We start from the raw sequence: 20993 nt of genomic DNA, 5'->3' as shown, positions 1-20993 counted from the left end.
ACTGCCATTGACGATTGCCAAATAAATTGATCACGAGATGTAACATGGATCTTAATTATTAATTTAATACCAAACAGAAAACAATAAACTTGCGGAGAAGATGGTATACCGCAAACATGAGGTGCAAAAATTTGTACACCATATCCGGATTTCGACAATTAATGTCCCTTCAGTGATGTTAGGGGTCGAAACGGTATTTGGAAGGCCACACAATTTACCTCAATTTAGGATAGACTCTTTAATTTTAAAAGAGTCGAAATAGGATGAACGGATCATATATACGTGAAATGTATAAGTTTTTGGGAATTAATTGTTAAATATGCGAGAAAAAAAACCATTTTAATTGTTTAACCGATGATTTCACGTGTTTTCTTCAAGTAATATACCCCGTGTATGCTTGATCCATCGATGGACATCATATAGGGGAAAGAGAATATTAATAATAATTATAGTCATAAAGAAAAATTCTTTATTTAACGATATATTAGACCAATAAGACCTTCAGCGATCTAAAGTTTCATTGAGATCCCCAAACAAATACATACATACGGTCAGTACACAGTCTACAGCAACACATATAAAATCAACAAAAGCATTGTTACACAATTTCGAACTCAAGTCTTATCATAAAATATAATGAATGGAAAAACTGTTGAATTATCTTACAAAAATCATTAATTTGCAGAGCAAATGCATATGACAGAAAATCTCATCAAGTTGGGCAGTTGTAAAATACTATTTTATTGGGCACCTTTATTAGGTGGAAATGTCAGACCAAATGATGGCAAGAATAGGTGCTAAATTTCAAAGATGTTCATACATTAAAATAATTACAATAGACTAATATTTCATATTCTAACTAAAATTGGTAAATCGTCAGTTTGTATAACGTCTACGGCATAATATTTCTCATCGAATGGTTTTTAACAATGTTTCAGGCTGCAATGATTCTGTGTTATGGTATTTTTTGTATATTCAGGTAAATGGTAAATCCTTCCATACCTTGATTGCAGAAATTAAAAAAAAGAAGATGACATCCAATTCATATGAACTTTGGTGGATAGTTGTCTCATTGGCAATCATACCACATCTCATTATCTTTATATTCAAGAATAATCGTTGCTGCGGCTCTTAGTTTTATTTAGTTCTGTTATTTTATAGGAATCGTTTTATAATATTATATTTAGACGAATTGAACTAGAATTGTGAACTTGAATTGTCTATGAATGGGAAAATATTTGAATTATAAAACAATTGCTCTTTGTGCATTGGCAACTATTCTTTAATTCTATACAAAGTGATATTTTTATAACATAATCTAACATATACGATCAACTTGTTTTTTTTCTAGCTTCAATTTTGATAAATGTCAACCACAAGTAATTTAAAAAAATGAAATTTATCAATACAGGTTGCATCAATGGTACTAAACAATTCTGATAGCTGTGGGATTTTCTGTACGAAATAAGTTTCATGCACTTTGTTTTCTGTTCATTAATTTTCATTCTGTTATTTTCACACCAGGGTTCTACATGTACAATACTGACTCCATTTTGCAATATGCTTTGATATTGTCGATGTTCTTGTCATGAACATGCAATCTGGAATCATCAGCATAATATCGATGTTGGATTGTTTAATGATAAAAGGTAAATCATTGATATAAATTAAAAATAAAAGAGGACTAAAAAGGGACCATGAGACATTCTATATTATATAAACCTTTTCAGATTTGATATTTATATGTTTTTAACTTTTTGTTGTATGTCAGATGAATAATATTTCATCCAATTTTTCATGTGTTCTGCGATATGATAAAATCTGAGTTTATGCATCTTATGGTTAATATAATCGAAAGCCTTACTTAATCCAAAAACATGGTACCGACTTTTTCTGCATTACCAGTATTCTAAATCCATTCGTCATTTAGTTTGGTCAGATCGGTTTGACATGAATAATCTCGTCTGAAACCTGATTAAGCTTTATATAGGATTTTTATTATTCAAGAACTCGTATAATTGTGTATAAAATGTCTTTAAAAAATCTTAGATAAGGTATAATAATATGGTTCTCAAAACTAAGATTGGACAGAAATTAGAGGGAACATCTTTTGGTCTTCCATTGTGTAAATCTGCTACTCTAGCACGTATGAAATTTTCAGGAAAACGATCAGATGTTATGCTTTTCTTTATCAGAACAGTCAATGAAGGAGATATTATTCCTCCGCTAAGCTTAAATAACTCAGGACCTTTTCCATCTAAACCTGACGATTTATTTATATTAAGTGTTTCAGTACGGTTTCAGATGGAAGCCAAAATTGAAAGGGACAAGCAAAAAAATGCCCTATAGTCTTAAAAGTCTAGAAGTTAGTCAGTGTCGTCTTTCATTTTCAATAAAACAAACTTTCCAACTGAAAGTTTGTATGTGGGGAGGAGGGTTCTTAAACATAGCCAACCCAATTTTGAAAATCGGAGCATTTGCCCCTTTTTCCAGACTCCAACATCCTTGTGAAAGGAGTTTGAAGTAAAACTGCATAAAAATCATATGTCTTTAGGTAGATTAACTGTATCTTGGATTGTAAAATAGCAGTTCACAATAGGATAGTTCTTAGCGTAAATCTGCAAATTGGTGAGACAGATTGGCAAGTAATGGGTTAGACTGTTATTGGAATAAAGAAAAAATAAGGTATTTATTGTATTTTTCAGACTGATTTATTAAATACTAAATATTTGTGTTTGTTTAAATCAAATTGTCAACTTAACCATTTAAGGGGAGATAACTCAAATAGTATTTTTTTTTTGTTAAGGAATGATAGAATATTTTTCAATTTTAACTTGTACCAAGAAAACAAGGTCGGTGACACTATTTTTTATTTTCAATTTCTTAAAGCATATTCTAAAACCTATCTTCTCATATTTTGTTTAAAAATTCTATCTCATAGATTTCTTTTTATTCACAAAAAAGTATTTTTTCATGAACAATATTATGCAAATTTGGGCAATTTTACATGACTTGTAGCTTGAAAAATAGTACGGTGAGTCTGACCCATCCTTTTTTAATATGTTTGAAAAAAGCATGGAAAAATCTACATTCTGGCAAACATAAGAAAATTCCATCTGAGGAAATTTATACTTCTAATGCCGCGAAAATTCTATCTGAGGAAATTTATACCATTTAAGGGGGGAAAACTCAAATAGTAATTTTTTAATGAAGGAATGATAGAAAATTTTACTTTCCGTTTTGATTTTCCTCGGAGCTCGGTATTTTTGTGATTTTACCTTTTTTTATATACCAATGGTCCACTTATGCTTTTTGAAACACTTGTATTTTATCTCGATATGATTTTCCTTCTTTACCCGCTTTATATTATTTATTTTTTTTATTAAAGAGTCCTACGAGAGGAACATGTATAGTTTATTATATATGTATATTGTAGTTGGTGACCATACTTTCTCTAAAGTAAATTTATTTTTATTCGTTATGATTTGAAAAAAATAATAACCAGGTCACTCGTCTCGCGGGTAAAAAATACTGTCAATAATATCACCAGTCTAAATATCAATAAATGGTGCTTTCAGTGACGCCCACGCTCACTGAGTGGTGCGTTCATAGAGGTTCACTTCGTGCTAATGCTTTTTAAATTTCGCGGCATTTGAAGTTGTGTGGGTGAATCATTCGGAATATTTCGGATGACACTCATCAATAAACAATCAGGAAATTGGTTCGTGTAGACCGTTACAACCGAGGGTGTGGACGTTCGATGTAAGATGAAGTAGTGAATTCTTAGGATATACAAAATGTCCATGCTTCAAGTAATTGTAGTAGGTGCTACTAATGTACCGAACGTTGAAAAGTTTGGAGAAAGCGACCCGTATACCTCCATCGAATTTAAAGGTGAGTAAGTTGCAAACTTGTTAAATTTCCCGAGTGCATCCAACCAAAATGAATACACCTGTTTACCTACAGTACATACACATTCGTAAAATGCCGGTAGTGTAAAAAAAATGAAATGTCATATTAAACGGTTGCGTTAATTTGCATGGTGCATTGTTAAAGTACATGGAAAGTGCACCTGATAAAATGCATACTTTTACTCTTATATTCCAGGTGAAAAGAAAAAAACTGAAGTTCAAAAGTCATCATTAAATCCTAACTGGGGAGAGGTAAATGAAAACAGTATTATTAAGTAACAAGCTACAATAGTTCATGTTTTCCTGTTTAGTTTCCTACTTGTCATTCTTTATGTACATCTTTGTTGTGACATTATGTACATGTTATAGGTGTACTTGTTTCATCATAAACTGCAGAATTGCTGGGGAATCTGGGGGATCCATAACAACAAATATTTATTTTGCTAATCATGGTGCCCAGAATTTTCAAACATAATAGATAAATGAAAAAATAAAATAAAATATGGCCAGATCATGCTGATCATATGATTTAGTACGTCATATGAATTTGTACTATGCATGCTTTTTCAATGGAAATTGTGACGTTACAATGCATTCTTAATAGCACGAAAACCCATAATACGAGGATACATGTACTTGGATCTAACATTATTTATATAGATGTCATTAAAAATTGCCTTTTAATTAAAATTTATATTGTTAATCAGCGAAAAGGATTAAATATAAGCTATGTTAAAGAAATGATAAAAAAGTCTTTAGATCATGTTGCACTAAATTCTATGCTTATGCAGATTTCCTCATATGGATCTTTGATTCCTGTAAGCTTCCTTCAAATGGAGTTGCCAATATTTTGTATTATATGTTAGCAAAAAATCTCAAATACATGTAGAGGATTTTACCTGTTTCCACAATATTAGACAGAAATTATTTTGTCCAAGTCAGGAGCCTGTAGTTCAGAGGTTGTTTGTTGGTTCATGCCTGTCATATTTTTTTTTCGTAAATTTTTTAGTTATAAATTAGGCCGTTAGTTTTCTCAGTTGGCAATCATACCACATGTCCTTATTATTATATTAATTTAAAGTTATGTCTGTGAAATCAGAGACATTTATATACTGTACAATATATATGTCTCTGGTGAAATGCACAGATTTACATGACACAGCAGACAGAAGAATTTACCAATCTTGACTTTAGACCAACATGATGAGTCAGATTTTTTATATGCTAGTTCAAAAGTTAACATTACTTTAGAAAAAAACTGTCCTCTACCCTGACATACTTCTGACCCTGCTGAGCTGATCAGTCTTTTTCCTTATTCTTAAATATCTGCAAACAAGTAGCAAATATCAACTTTAGTCTTTGATATGACTTTTTTGGGATGGAACCCACAGCTTCTCTACTTGAGTGTGTTGTTGCTAAATAAAATTTTATGCAAAAATATTTGGATGGTTTTCTGGAGAAAAAAAATTAGTGGGGTAGAGATAATATTGAGATAGTGATCAACATACATGTAACACTTTGAATAAAGGGATGATTGTCCTGTGAGGGGGGTAGGAGGGTTCCTAATCCCGAAATCCCGGGCTTAAAAACATGGAATCCCGAGGTCCCGAATTTAAAAAAATTTAAATCCCGACATCCCGAAATTCGAAAAAAGAATTCCTGGATCCTGAAAGGATCAATCCCGAAATCCCGAGCTTAAAAACACCCGATCCGGGAGTCCCGATAAAGGTCCTACCTCCCCCCTCCTGTGACCACAAAGCATACTTTGGTACCTATAACTATGCTATAAGTCTTTTATAATTTTGTGTCACGTTGATTTTAGTCCCTGTTAGCATTAATTGTTTACATTTTCAAGTTCACCTTGTTACATGAAGTTGTTAATTTGCCCTTTGACTTAGTTTAGGGTTAAAGGAAGTAGATGTGGCATTGTAATGAGTTGTGCCCCTTTGAACCCTTTTTACCCTTTCATGCAGGGGTTACCCCACTTAATCCACTGGATGTGTACACAAGGTGCATACTTTCATGCACTTGGTATTGCAACTATCATTCAAGTTTATCATTTAAATATGTATGATATACATGTATAAATCCTTCACTACTTGGATGCATCTTATGTACACATCCAATGGATTAAGTGTAAAATTTTCTTTTAGTTTCGTAATTCTATCGGCATCTTTTTGTAATACATTTACCCAAACTGAACTACAATAGTCTTTGAATGGTAGAATATATGAATTATAAAACAGTTGCATTATGTGTATAGGCAAATATTCTTTAATTTTATACAAAAGTGATATTTTGATGTGATAATCATATAGTTTAAATTTTCATCAATGTCAACAAGTAATTTTAAAGAATAAACATTCTTTTCACATTTAGAAAAAATAAAAAAAGTTTGGTGTGGGTATTCTACTGGGTTGCTCCAGTGGGAAAAACTAAAATTAAAATTGTAATTCCAATAATAAATATTCAAGAACATTACTTTTACATTAAATTTGGCGTGTTGGCCAAAGGAAACAGTTTTGCTTTATTTACCTGTGAAATTGTTATTAATGACATCATCTCAACTCAGGTGTGACACTATATGTATAAGTATCTTTTACATATCTGTAGATACCTCCATATAACATGTCTAGTCAATTTTATGTAGATTCATGTGTTCTTTTATATATGTAATCCTTATTACAATGTAAATACCACAGCTATTGCAGCTTACATTGTAACATAAACATGATCATGATGATAGAAAGTTATCTTGTAACCATGTAGTATTAGGTACCTGAAATCAAGCATAAAATGAAATGAAATTCACATACAAGTTATGTATAATTGTGTTGAGGCCATAGCAATTTTCCAGTAATATTAAAGATAATATTCCTTTATTCATAAATTCATGAAATGTTTAATTTTTAGATCCTTGGGCTCTTTAACTTTTGCAGCATTCTTTAACCATTTTTGGCCAGTTGTGAATGCCTGTTCTGAAAATAGGCAAATACAATGAATACATTCCTTCTCTGGCCTACATTTTACAAAAAATCTTACAACTAAAATTGATGCTAAGTATACTGGGTTGTTCATGACTAATGATAAATTTTTTCCCAAGTAAGATTTTTTTTTGAAACTCAGGCTTGGTCATTTAGTTTGATAATTTTTTTTTTAGCAGTAATGATTTAATGGCCACATTTGATTTAAAACTGGACAATTCAAATAATATTTCTATGAAGGATATTGTTTACTTTTTATGATAAGTCAACAGATTTGAATTGTAATCTGTGATATATTAAATTTACATAAGTGTGGGTTGTAAATACTGTAGATAATTGTGTAAATACACCCATGCATTTTATACTTCAATCTAATATCTCTACAATTCATTGATATTTCAATCACACCCTTGATAACAATTTTCTTTCATTTTAACCTACAAGTATTGTTTAGTAAAAAATAAGTACAACCGGAAATGGTAGCATGCAGTATCATGCACCAATAGGATTCAGAATTTCATATAAAAAATAAAAAAAAAAAATACAGGTCACAAGTTTTATGTGGACCTGTAGACATATTAACTAGCATTACATATAAAATAAATCAACTTTTATAAAGAAAAAAAAAGAAGTACATATTGTATTGGAATACAACCTTTACTTGACAGATTTTTTTATTGTATGATCTTCAATGTGCCTATTAATATTTTGCTAGTTACAAGGGGGTTGAGTGTTTCAAGAACATGTTTTACCCCCCAAATATTCATATACCTGTGGTTGTCTTTGGTTTATCTCTTAATTGTTCTCCTCAGAAAGCGAGACAAAAGGATTACAATCTGGTGGTGGCGACGGGGTAAACTAGTTGTATAAAGATTTATATTTCAGAAGGTAGAAGACCTGGATGCTTCATACCTTGTATAAAGATACCTGATGTAACGAAGTTTAGGTCTGTCATATGTCCATTGTCCTTGACCTCATTTTCATGGTTCAGTGACTGCTTGAAAAAAAATAACAGTTTTTCTGTCAAGTGATATTCTCACTTATTATGAGTAATAGGATAACTATATATATTGGTTCCTTGCGATGTCTACATGTCAGTCAGTAAGGGTTCACCTGTCCTTAACCTTATTTCATGGGTCAGTGTCAAGGTTAAATTTATGTTGTCAAGTCCACATCTCAGATACTATAAGCATTAAATCAACTGTATTTGATGTATGGAATGATTGTAAGGTGTACATGTCCTACTGGCAGGTTTCATTTGACCTTGACCTCAATTTCATGGTTCATTGAACAATGTTAGATTTTGTGGTTTGGTCTATTTCCCAGATACTGTAAGCCATAGGGCCACTTTATTTGGTGTATGGAGTGATTGTAAGGTGTACATGTCCATCTGGCATGTTTCATCTGACCTTGACCTCTTTTTAATGGTTCATTGGATACTTTAGTTTTTGTGGTTTGGTCTTTTTCTCAGATATTATAAGCAATTTGTCAATTATATTTGGTGTATGGAATGATTGTAAAGAGTACATGTCTGTCTGGCAGGGATCATTTGTCCTTGACCTCATTTTCATTGTTAATTGGTCAATGATAAGTTTTGATAATTTTGTCAGTTTATCAGATACTATATACTATAAGCAAAAGGTCAACTATATTTGGTGTATGGACTATGTAAACTGGTGTATATGCCTGTCTGGCAGGGTTCATATGACATTGACCCAATTTTCATGATTTTATCTGTTTCTCAGAGACTATAAGTGATAGGACCACTGTATTTGGTGTATAGAATGATTGTAAGGTATACATGTCTGTCTGGCATGGTTCGTCTGACTGTGACCTCATTTTCAAAGAACTTTGATAATATTTGGTGTATGTGATACTTGTAGTAAAACCTTCATATTACAGACTTTCAACATGAATTCAATGATAAGTAAAACAGACAAGACATTTCAGCGTGTGTACTCTTGATATTCTTTTTTTGATTTGGAGCTTCACACAGTGTACAGACCGTTGTCTATTTTTCAAGGACGTGTGTTGAACTCTAGATGTTTTTTAGGTGTCGTTGGGTTTCTGTCTCATTGACATATGTGCCACATCTCCTGTTTATTAGAACAAAAACATCAAGTGAACAATATATATACATATTGTTGGATAGTTGTCTCATTAGCAATTCTACCATTATTTTATTATATCAAATCTAGCAAGCTATTCAAGTTCATTTGTGAAAGAACAGCATTTTAGCCTCCTTGTGTACTCTTTTCAATGGAGATACTTTAACATGCAAATGGATTTACAATAGTTAATAGGCAACAGCAATTTCCTTCCCCTTCTGAAATTACATTCTTTCACACATGTTTTAAAACTAAATGTGTAGTTAATCATATAATATACATGTACTAAAAACAGACAAATTTCTTACATAACAAATAGAACATGTAAAGTGTATTGTAGGTTAAGAAGTAAAAGTTTTCACCATTGTTTAATCACATAAAAATGTTAAAAAAATATTGCACATGAATGATACAATTTTAAGTACAAATGTACTTGTATTTAGTCATTTTATGAAATATTTGGTAATTTTGACAGTCATAGTGTCCATGAAAGGACAGTTTGTAATATTTCACACAAATAGCAGTAGTACATTCATCATTAGCCTGAAGTGATATGCTTTTACATGTATGTGTAATCATTGTCAGTGATTATTTGATAATGACTAAATATGCATGTCATTTTCATCTTCAATTAGTGTACACATATATTTTGAGAGGGCAGGCAGGGTAGCAGTAGATTGAGAAAAAAAGGGAGGGAAAGCAGGGTGTAACCTCTTATATAATCAGAACAAAATGTGATAAAATCAAAGAATTGGGACAGGAAAAAACAGCAAGGGATTGTTGAATACTGGGAGAAAGAAGGGAATACAGGGTGTGAGATGTGTCATGTCAACTACTTTTCCTACAATATATAAAGATAAGGATATGAAGTATGATTGCCATTAATTAAGACAATCATTTCTCTAAAGACCAAAGGACAAGGATGAGAACAACTACAGATCACTGTTGTGCCTTCAACAATGAGCAAAATCCACACAATATAGTAACCTTTAAAATTCCTGTGGATGATTTAATGTGAAATGAATAAAAGGAGAAAACCAACATGACCATCAGCCTAATTATTAGCATTTATAAATTCTCATACATATTTTATCCTGTATGGATTATATTTCACAATTAAAAAAATGTGTGATGCAATTTTGTAAGAGTTACACAATCTTAGGTCAGCCACTCAGACATGTACCTGTTTATTTCAATAATTTGCAAGCCTAGATGGTGAATAAATTATATAGTTGAAAATATATCAGAGTAAAGGTGTCCCTGCTTTTGTATTATTGTGTCCCAATACATATATATAATTCTCAAAATGATAATTATTGACAAGTATATTTATCAAAATTCAATTTTTTTTTCATTTGTCATTTTGACAACATTAAAACAAACATTTTATTCATTTATTCATGCATTTTAACCTATGTCAATGTTTGTTGAGATAGAGAAGGAAAAATAATTGTGTAGAAAACTTTGTGGTCTAATTTTCATGGTTGTATTAAAACTGTAGTATCTCCATACTGTTTTGTGGTCAAAATTTTTAAAATTTGTTTAGAATTTTCTACAAGTCTCTAGAGTGATTGATGATTAATGTTTCCCATCCATTGTCAAATACAGTGTACAGTTGACCTTTGTTATCTCAAAATCCCTTTAATAGCAAAGTAAAATTTAAATTGAAAGATTTGCACTATATATTTAAATGTAGTCCTGTTATCTCCAATTATTTTTGTTAGTCTGATTGAAAGTCATCTGTACTGATTTCTGGAAATTTTCACTGATTTCAGGATCACATTAAATGCACGAAAATATCCCCTGCACAAATAGTTTGTATAAAGATACAGTCATGGCAGTATTAGCGAGAAGGGCAAACTTATAGTTTGATGCAAGAAATTAACCATAACACAAAAAGTTTATAGATACAAAAAGATGTGGTATGAGTGCCAATGAGACAACTCTCCATCCAAGTCACAATTTGTAAAAGTAAACCATTATACCATCAAAGTACGGCCTTCAACACGGAGCCTTGGCTCACACCGAACAGCAAGCTATAAAGGGCCCCAAAAATGACATGTAAAACCATTCAAACAGGAAAACCAACAGTCTAATCTATTTAAAAAACAAGAAATGAGAAACACTTATGAACCACAGCAACAAACGACAACCACTGAACAACAGGTTCCTGACTTGAGAAAGGTGCAAACAAATGCAGCGGGTTTAAACGTTTGGATAGGCGCCAACCTTCACCCTACCTGAAACAATAGTGTAACATCACAACATAGAAAGACACACTATAAAATATGCATTGAAATTGCAAAAATATTCACATTTACAGTAACGATGAATCAGATAGGTAGGTTCTGCAGAGTAATTTGTATGAAACAGAGGATAGGAATTTTTGACTGCCATTTAACAAAATTTAGGGTAAGCTGGGTAAGGCTAAAATTTACCCTGGCAGTGGATCTGTTGCGTGCAAAGAGGACAGCACTCTCCCAACAAGAGGCATTGAATTTACATCCACATGCTTACAGGATGAGAGTAAGCTTTATGCAACCCATACAGCCAAATGGACACCTTCTCAGTATGAGGCTAACTGCTGGACTGAAGAAGCTCTAGATGACCATCTATAAACCTCAGTCAACCCTTTGTTGTCAGAGATAGAGTGTAAAGGAACCCTAAGAGAGAGGAACAGAAAGAGAGAGAGTTGTAGAAAAGAGGAAGAAAAGCTAAAGCAAGTTTGCAATTCTTTAGTATTTACTAAACTAGTGTATTTTTCAGACATTGATTCGAATACAGATGTTTTCTGTAGAGGGTTTGAATGATTTTAATTAAAAAGACAAAGTCAGGGTGGAACAACAAAAAGATTTTAAATTTGTGCCTATGAATTACTGCAAAGGAAGCCAAACTTTTGACCCACATTATATTGCGACTTTTTAAGGCCCATTTTCTTCCTTCCCTTAGCCTATATCACCCTGATCAGTCGCTCTGTAACTCTTTTATCACAGCTTTGATCCATGAGTAGACATTAGAAGTGACATCACAATGTTTGAGGAGAAGTTATCAGTGGCATCACAATTTGTGAGATGTTATCAAGCTAACTTTTCTCAAGAGTAAACCTGTCTGATGAAAGGGGGAAGACAAGCAATAGAACGACAAATAGATTATCAAGTTTTCTACACAATGATTTCATAAAATATCAGCCACTCAACACAATGGGAAGTTATACTGCCTGTTCTCTGAGCTCGCTCGCCATAAAAAGGTTCACATTATTGGCTTGTGGCTGATATTTTACTATATCAGTGTGTAGAAAACCTGATAATCTACTATCTATTTAAATCAACAGTTGCTGAAAGAAAATATTTCCCTTTACAAGTATCATATTGAGAATTTTTTTTTTATAAATTCTGGGATGTTATATGATATATGCATGATAATTAACTTGTATTGTCTAAATATGAAGATGAGATTTGTTACAGAAGGAAATACAGTCTCCCCATTACTATTCCTTAAAACATACTGTCAAGTAATATTGATTTATTTCAATATTTAAGTTTTCTGGTGGAATCAAATACCTTTGTGGATTATTTGACAGTTAATAATTGACAAAGATAATATTATTATACTGTGACCTTGATATTTAAAGGTATTTATATACATGTATTTTCATACCTTAAAAATATATACATGACAGTTAGAAATGTTCTTATATGTCCTATTTATCATTAATATTTGAAGCAATTTGGAGATATAAATGTCCTTGTCATAAAAGTTGAATGGAGACTAGGTTTCACTATACAAATTTAATAATTTCATTATATCTGCCCACGTAAATATAAGGAAGTACATAATCGACACACACCTATGTTACCTGACAGATTTCTACCTGTCCGCCTTTGATCTATCTATTGTAGAAAAATATTTTATTCATACCTTGTGAACTTGAAAAAAATATTTTGAAATAATGTTGTTAAAAATTGGGTATTGATTCAATAGGATGTGAACAAAAAAGTTATATCATTTTATGTTGTTGTTTTTAGGATTTATATTCACATATATGATCCTTAAAAGTTCGACTATATGTCAAGAACATCCTATTGCCTGATTGATAAAGATTTAAATTTTTAAAATAGGATCAGAAGAAAAATTGCTGAGCCAGATATAATCATTTCAACTGAGGTTCAAATGGGGACAGAATTGTTCATTATATCATCTGTAACCTTATACATGTATTAGGATTTCAAAATTAGGATCAATACATGATATTTATTTTTTGCTTCAGTAAATTTAAAATTTTTTTTATACATTTTTATTTCATTATGAAAGGGACCAACAGTTGCAAACCTTCACACTGATGATAAACAAGGATAGGTGAAAAGATTTTTTTTTGGGGTCATAGGGTTAATTGCTCCCTTTTTTCACAAAAGAACAACCTTAATCCTGCCACATTCCATTTGTGCCTGTCCAAAGTCAGGTGGTTGTTGCAGGTTGCTGTCTATAATATTTCTTTTCTGTTCATTGTTTCGTTAGTTTCCTAGACTTTTAGAATTGTTGACATTTTGTTATGTCAGGGCCTTCTAAGTTTTATAGCTTGCTATGGGGTATGGGTTTTGGTCATTGCTGAAGACTGAACTGTGACCTATACATCTACGTCATTTGGTCTCTGGTAGATAGTTGGCTTTGGCACCTATACAACCCGGCAGTGATGGCAAACGGTGTAAACTAATTGTATAAAGCTTTATATTTTAGAAGGTAGAAGACCTGGATGCTTATTACCTTGTATACAGATACCTTAGGTTACGAAGTTTCTGTCTGTCATATGTCCATTGCCTTTGACCTCATTTTCATGGCTCAGTGACTGCTTGAAAAAAAATTAGTTTTTTTGTCAAGTGAAATACTCACTTATTATGAGTAATAGGATAACTATATTTGGTATATGGGTTCCATGCAATGTCTACATGTCCATCAGGTAAGGTTAACCTGACCTCAACCTCATTTGAAGAATCAGTAATCAAGGTTAAAGTTACGTGGTCAAGTCCACATCTCTGATACTCTAAGCTTTAGGTCAACTATGTTTGGTGTATGGAATGTTTGTAAGATGTACATGTCTGACTGGCAGGTTTCATCTGACCTTGACCTCAATTTCATGGTTCATTGGACAATGTTTATTTTTTGTGGTTTGGTCTATTTATCAGATACTATAAGCAATAGGTCAGCTATATTTGGTGTATGGAATGATTGTAAAGCTGAAGCCCGCCTCCGGGTGCGGGATTTTCTCGCTGTGTTGAAGACCCATTGGTGGCCTTTGGCTGTTTTCTGCTCTTTGGTCGGGTTGTTGTCTCTTTGGCACATTCCCCATTTCCATTCTCAATTTTATGTCTATCTGGCAGGGTTCATATAACCTTGACCTCATTTCATGGTTCATTGGTTAATGTTAAGATTTTGTTGTTTGATCTGTTTCTGAGGTACTATTAGATAGGACCCCTATATTTGGTGTATGGAATGATTGTAAAGACATATAGAAATAAGATGTGGTATGATTGCCAATGAGACAACTCTCCACAAGAGACCAAACATGTCTGTCTGGCATGGTTCAACTGAACGTGACCTCATAGAACATTGATAATGTTAAGTTTATGTGATACTTGCAGTAAAACCTTCATATTACAAACTTTCAACATTAATTCAAGATAAGTAAAACAGACGAGATATTTCAGCATGTGCACTCTTGTTTCTCAAGCTTCTCCATTTTTTCCAGAGTCTCCACTTAATGTTACTATAGATATATTTTTATTCTTCATCTCTCCTAATCCATACTTTTTAGTGTTCCACTGTTAAAAAAGGATATCATAAACATTCTTTCAATTTGCTTACTAAAGGAAATATACAATGTACAGATTGACAGAATCTCTTATATTTTTTTTTATTATATTAATTATTTGTAGTAGATACTGTACAATTATATCTAAATAGGATGAAAGACTCTTCTTTTGATGCTCCCTCTGTTGACAGAACTATTTGTATTCTATAAGTTATTGCTCAATAATTTTACCCAGGCTCAATAAGAAATGTGATAAAAATTCCATACATGTGCATGACACTAAGAAGAATATAAATGGAACTGAAAACAAGTCAAGCTGTATGGGATAACCAGATGCAGCTTGATGATTTAAATTAAAAAGGTTTGACTTTATGAAAAATGTAACAGGAATATGTAACAGATGGACCAGCTGAGAGAGGTAAACCAGTATACTTCTCCTTTTGTGGTGGGTTTGAACCCACCCCTACTGAAAAATTGTCATTTTCAGTCTATTTTTCGATTTTAATACGACCTTGAGAGGTGAACATTGACCAAACTGTGTTTCTTTGTCATTCAGGTATTACCTTATAGTTACAGCAGTCCATCCATACTGACTGGAAGTAAATGTGACTTGAGTGTCTTGCTGGGGAATTATTATTGGCAAGCCAGGTCTGCCTAAATGTTCGTTTTTACAGATTTCTGTCAAAACGGTGACCTAGATTTTACAGACCAGATTTCTTTTGGTCATATTATACCTCCTTGTGTTCCTGTACCACCTATGCATGTATTTATGATAATAGTTTATACCTACAGCCCATACCAGTGACGAAGTGGCCATCAAAAGACTCCCACCCCCACCTGACTTTGGCTACTTTTTACGTTTTTCCGTTTTTGAACTCTAAAAAGGCCATTAAAGTTGTCATATTTTCATAAACACACATCTGAGAGTTTATGGACTATGAATTGCATGGTTGAAGTCCCTGCTGTCAAGACAGTTCAGCTGGGGTAGTTCTAAAAAAGTATGGGCCATCAAAGAATGGTAGTCGCCATCATGACTACAGGCGGGATTGGGGGCGAAGGGGTTAACACTGGTATAAAATTAAAATTTTCAAAATATACATGTTCTGTATTAAAAGAATTTGTTTTTATCTTTCAGACATTTGATTTTGACTTAAAAGGTCAAACCTTGGGCGGTAGTGATGAACTATCGGTAGAAATCAAAGACTGGGAAAGAGTAGGAAGAAACAGGTTTGTATTAGTATATGAATGAAATTGTAGCAGGGAGTAATATTTTTGTAGTGTTAATCATGTCTGTCCTTCAGTCATTTTAAAATCACTGTTGTCCATGCTATGTTTTATTTTCGTTATGCCAACATTATATTGATCTGGTTTTTGGTACAAAAGTGTATGATGATGACTTACAGATCAAGCTAGTGTTTTTATACGCCCGTTTACGTAGTCCGTCCGTCTGTCGTCAACATGTCGGACATTAACTCAAAAATGCTTTAACCAATTTGCTTAAAACTTTGGTGAATTGTTTATATCTATTGACGTGAGCTCCCTTTCGTTTTTTATAAATTTTAGATTTTACGTTTCCGAGTTATGGGGTTTTATTCATCAAAAAAAGGGGGATTTGCCCGTTTTCGGACAATAACTCAAGAATGCTTTCACCAACTTGGAAGAAATTTTGGTTAATTGTTTATATCTATTGACATGAGCTCCCTTTGGATTTTTATAAATTTTAGATTTTACGTTTCCAAGTTATGGGGTTTTATTCATTAAAAAAAGGGGGATTTTCCAGTTTTCGGACAATAACTCAAAAATGCTTTCAGCAGTTCTCATGAAACTTTGATGAATTGTTGATATCTATTGATGTAAGCTCCCTTTAAAATTTTATAAATTTTAGATTTTACATTTCCGAATTATGGGGTTTATTCATTAAAAAAGGGGGGATTTTCCAGTTTTCAGACAAAAACTCAAAAATGCTTTCAGCAATTCGTATGAAACTTTGGTAAACTGTTTATATCTAATGATGTAAGCTCCCTTTAGGATTTTATAAATTTTATTTGTATATAGTCTGACAACAGATTTACTAAGTATTGCGCAACAGCACAGTGTATTGCACAACAGCAAGAAATCTTTAATTGAATATAAATTCAATTCATATAACCAACTTCAAGTTCTTTGACTACATTTATTCAGAAACCTATAATAGATGTATGTCAAATATTTAATTACAATCCAAATTCAGACCTGTATCAAGCTTGAATATTGTGTCCATTTTTGCCCCAACTGTTCAGGGTTAGACCTCTGCGGGCGTATCCAGCTGCGCTCAGCAGAGCAGTTTATTTCAGGTTAACTGACTTTTGTCATACTTTTATCCCTTAGACATAGAAAATTTCATGAAAATAGTACTGGACTGGACTTTTTTTTAGTAAATGAATATTTTAAGTTGTCTTACAGATCTAGTTTGTGCTCCATTTAGATTAACCAACTCATCATGATAAAACTGCAGTGGGTTGGGGTTTACGTGTTGATCTTATTCATCTGGTTTTAAAATCCTTTACTTATAGATGGGAAATGTTCAATCTCTAACATAGTTTGTACTAATGATTTTAGCGATGGAAAATGAACAAGAGGTAAAAATTGATACATTGATTTTGTAAGACATATTCTTATGAATAGAAAGTATTGATCAAATTATATTTTTAATTTCAGATTACTAGCAAAATGCAAAGTACCTTTAAGGAATTTACTGAAAGGTGGAGCTCAATCGGAAAATTTGAATCTGACCATGCAGGATGGCAACGGGAGGCCAACACAGGTATAGTTTAAAAGTTCTATACAAAGTTTGATAAGACACAGTTACAGCTGAACACTTAACTTTCAAGGAAAAATTTTCAATGGTTAATTGGAAATTAAAGTGTTTTCATGATCATTTGACTATATAGGATTGAATTCTAACATTAACTACATGTATAACATTTTCAGTTATCAGTTTTTACTGTACTTTGGTTCTTTTTTTTAGTTTTTTATACCCCATTTTCACAGTTAGATATATTCCCTTGTCTTAATATTGCATGTTTTATAAAAAAAAATCTCAAAATAGCAAAAATTGAAACACTATTTAAGTGACTATTTTTTCAGTAATGTAAAACTTGATAAGATAAGATACATATATCACTAAGAGAATTGAACAAAGGAGTTTCATATGACAAGTCTCTAGATTTTTCTTGCATTCAATGATAGGGAAATTTTTGTTACATTTAAAACAAGTATTTTGGACATACAGGTTCTACTAGTTATGCAATGAATAGTGCCTTTATAATTGAATTTGTTCAAAATCGGTGCAAAACTATTTTACTGAATAAAGATTAACGATAAGACTGACATTTTAAAACTCTTTAGCCATTTTCTCCAAAAATCTTATGACTGTCCTTAACAGTGAAAATTAAGTAGAACTTAAAGAAAAAAAATTTTGTGAAAAAGGCTACTGATCTAGTAAAAATGTTTTAAAATAAGGTTCTCTTAGTTTATATAATGATTTATATCGTATAGCCAGGAAAGGCAGCTGTATGTATCATAGACCCATACAATAAGCATAGATTTTATAGATTTTATAACAAATTCCTTTTGATTTTATGAATGAAATTATCTCTACATAAGACATTGTCTTTTTTGGACATTATTATTATTATTACTACAATACATATTATATGAATGAAAGTGTTATCTATAATATATTGAGTGGCAACAGAAATGCAACACTTACATGCATTTTTCCTTAAATAAATTTAAATTAACAGATTCTCTTTGAAACTTGACCAACTGTCGTTATTTTATAGATTTTTTAGGTTATGCATGCAGATATTTTTTTGGCAAAAAAGGTTATTTGCAGATCTTTCCAATTTAAAGATCCTAACATTTATCAACTCCATATTTTTACCCCCAAAAAATCTGAAATTTCAGTTGGCAAATTTAAATCTCAAAAAAGGTGCAGCTCAATCTTTGTCCTTCAAATTAAGCATAGTCCAATTACACTAAGGAAAAAAACATGTTGGTTTTGATCCTGACCACTATAAGCTGGTTCAGTAATATTAATGCAAGTATTTGATGAATGCCTTAAAGTACTGTTTTGTATTATTATCCAGTTACGACTTGATGATGATGATGATGAACGGGTGCTGAACGTCCAGCGTCAAATTAATTTGCATATTTAGGACGAGAACATGTGAAAGTAATATGAATATTAACCCTGCTTTGTACTAGACCGACACGCTGAGCCGGTTTTTTTAACCTGCTAGTTCACAAGGTAGTCAGCAGGAAGACATGTCACCTTACCTGGACACATTATCCTGACTCCGAGCTGACCAGTCTTTGCTCTTAATCCTAAATGCTGCGTGCTTAGTGGATAAGCAGCAAATACCAATTTTTAAGTTTTTGGTTTGACCCAGCGGGGGTTCGAACCCACGACCTCCCGCACTCCAGTTGCGACTTTACTTAATATTTATGATATGTAGTGTATTATTGTTACATAAATTTAAAATCTTTTCTATAAAATAATACTTCAAGTGATACTTAAAAACTTTTTTAATTTGCAAATTTTAGAACCTTCACATATAAGGGTATAGATGAGTAGGCATTATTATTGTCCTATTTCGAATTATCTGTTCCATTTTGTTAAATTTGTAAAGAAGAAAAGTTTGCCCTAATTTCGAACTAACTTATAACATGGATAAAGAATATGAGCTTTAAAAAAAACATAAATAATTAAGAATTGGGATCTACATGTATTAATTGGAGATTCATGGCCATCTGGCTTTTGACAGTTTAGTGTCATATTGTAATTTTAATCTTTTATCAGGAACTCTCTTGTACACAACACATATTTTTGAAAAAAAAAAAACTTGTCAGAAATTAATAGATGCATAGATAATCACAACTCCCTGACAACTATCAAGTGTGAGAAGATTGATGTGGTTTTAAACAATGTCACTTTTAGAACATAATTGTTTTTATCACTTACAATGTCCTGTTACATCTTTGCATGAATTAAAAAAATAGTTATTACAGACCTTTGTAGAACAATATTTGGTAATTGATACTTAGATGATTCTTATTTCATTTCTGTTAAAAAGAAAACCAATATTTGAAAACTTTAGTCTGGGGACCTCTTTATTTAAAAAGTTTGTTAGAGGCCAAAGAATTTGTAACTTTGTGAATTTATATGTCTCAAAATGTAAATTTTTATGATACACTAACAATCTTATCTAAAATAAAAGGAAAGAATTAAGATTTAAAATATATCAAACCTAATATTACCGATCCTCAAATCTTTAATTTTTTATCGGAAACACAACTATCAATTATGTTGTAATGCCTACAGTAGGAAAGGATAACAGCAATTATGATATGTATCCTGAAGGAGATAATTTTGTTATGAAGTGACAATTGATTTTCATAATTTTGCTTTCGATTAATAAAGAAAATAGATATTAATTATAGATAATTTAGGCATACAATGAATAATTATATTTAATATATCCATATATGTGTAGTACATTTTATTTTATATAAAATTTCACTGATGTAGAATTAGTCGTATATATTGCATATCATATGAAAATAAATTTCAACATATGGCTATACACGTATTATAAAATCATTATCATTGTTCAAAGTCAGTCTAAATGTTCTAATTTATAGTATAAATATTAAAAAGGTTCATAGGAAAAATCAATTGATTGCTTACAAATAAAGGTTTGAATTGAAGACTCTGCACAATAAGAACCCTTGCAACAACTCTTTGAGGGGTCCGTAGGTGGCCTGTTGTAAGGATAAAATTCTTTCCCTATCCAATATACCCTCATTTTTGTCGTGGCAGTCCAAATTTACCAGACCTGCAACCCAGTTGATCTCTTTTACCGGACCTGCCTGCTGTGTTTATTGTTAATTTGTTCTCATCCTGAACATGCATAAAATATTTGCCACTGGACATTAAGCAACCAACAATCAATCAATTAATCAATTGAATTGAAGAATAATTCTTGTCCAGCTGGTTTTGACATAGATATCTCTAAAAAAAACACAAACCTATTCAAATTATTGTAAAATTCAAATGAGGTTTCTTATGCAGTATATTTGATACTATGCACTATGTAGTAAGCCTAAACATTTTTAAAGAAACATGCATTTCTAATAAATA

General features: G+C 31.9%; 1 protein-coding gene across 9 annotated transcripts in view; it reads left to right on the top strand.

The window, feature by feature from the left end:
* Positions 1-3699: 3699 nt before the first annotated feature.
* LOC127733285 (myoferlin-like) overlaps positions 3700-20993 on the top strand; it is a 100723-nt gene continuing 83429 nt past the window's right edge. For all 9 annotated transcript variants that reach the window (XM_052242628.1, XM_052242626.1, XM_052242627.1 and 6 more), the window contains exons 1-4: positions 3700-3894; positions 4108-4163; positions 15945-16036; positions 17507-17612. In XM_052242628.1, coding sequence (XP_052098588.1) covers positions 3798-3894; positions 4108-4163; positions 15945-16036; positions 17507-17612 — 351 coding nt within the window. In that variant the 5' untranslated portion in view covers positions 3700-3797. The remainder of the gene's footprint in view (positions 3895-4107; positions 4164-15944; positions 16037-17506; positions 17613-20993) is intronic.

Source organism: Mytilus californianus, unplaced genomic scaffold, assembly GCF_021869535.1.
Source record: "Mytilus californianus isolate M0D057914Y unplaced genomic scaffold, xbMytCali1.0.p SCAF_3, whole genome shotgun sequence".
Taxonomy (NCBI): Eukaryota; Metazoa; Mollusca; class Bivalvia; order Mytilida; family Mytilidae; genus Mytilus; species Mytilus californianus.
This window is presented reverse-complemented; position numbering and strand designations above follow the sequence as displayed.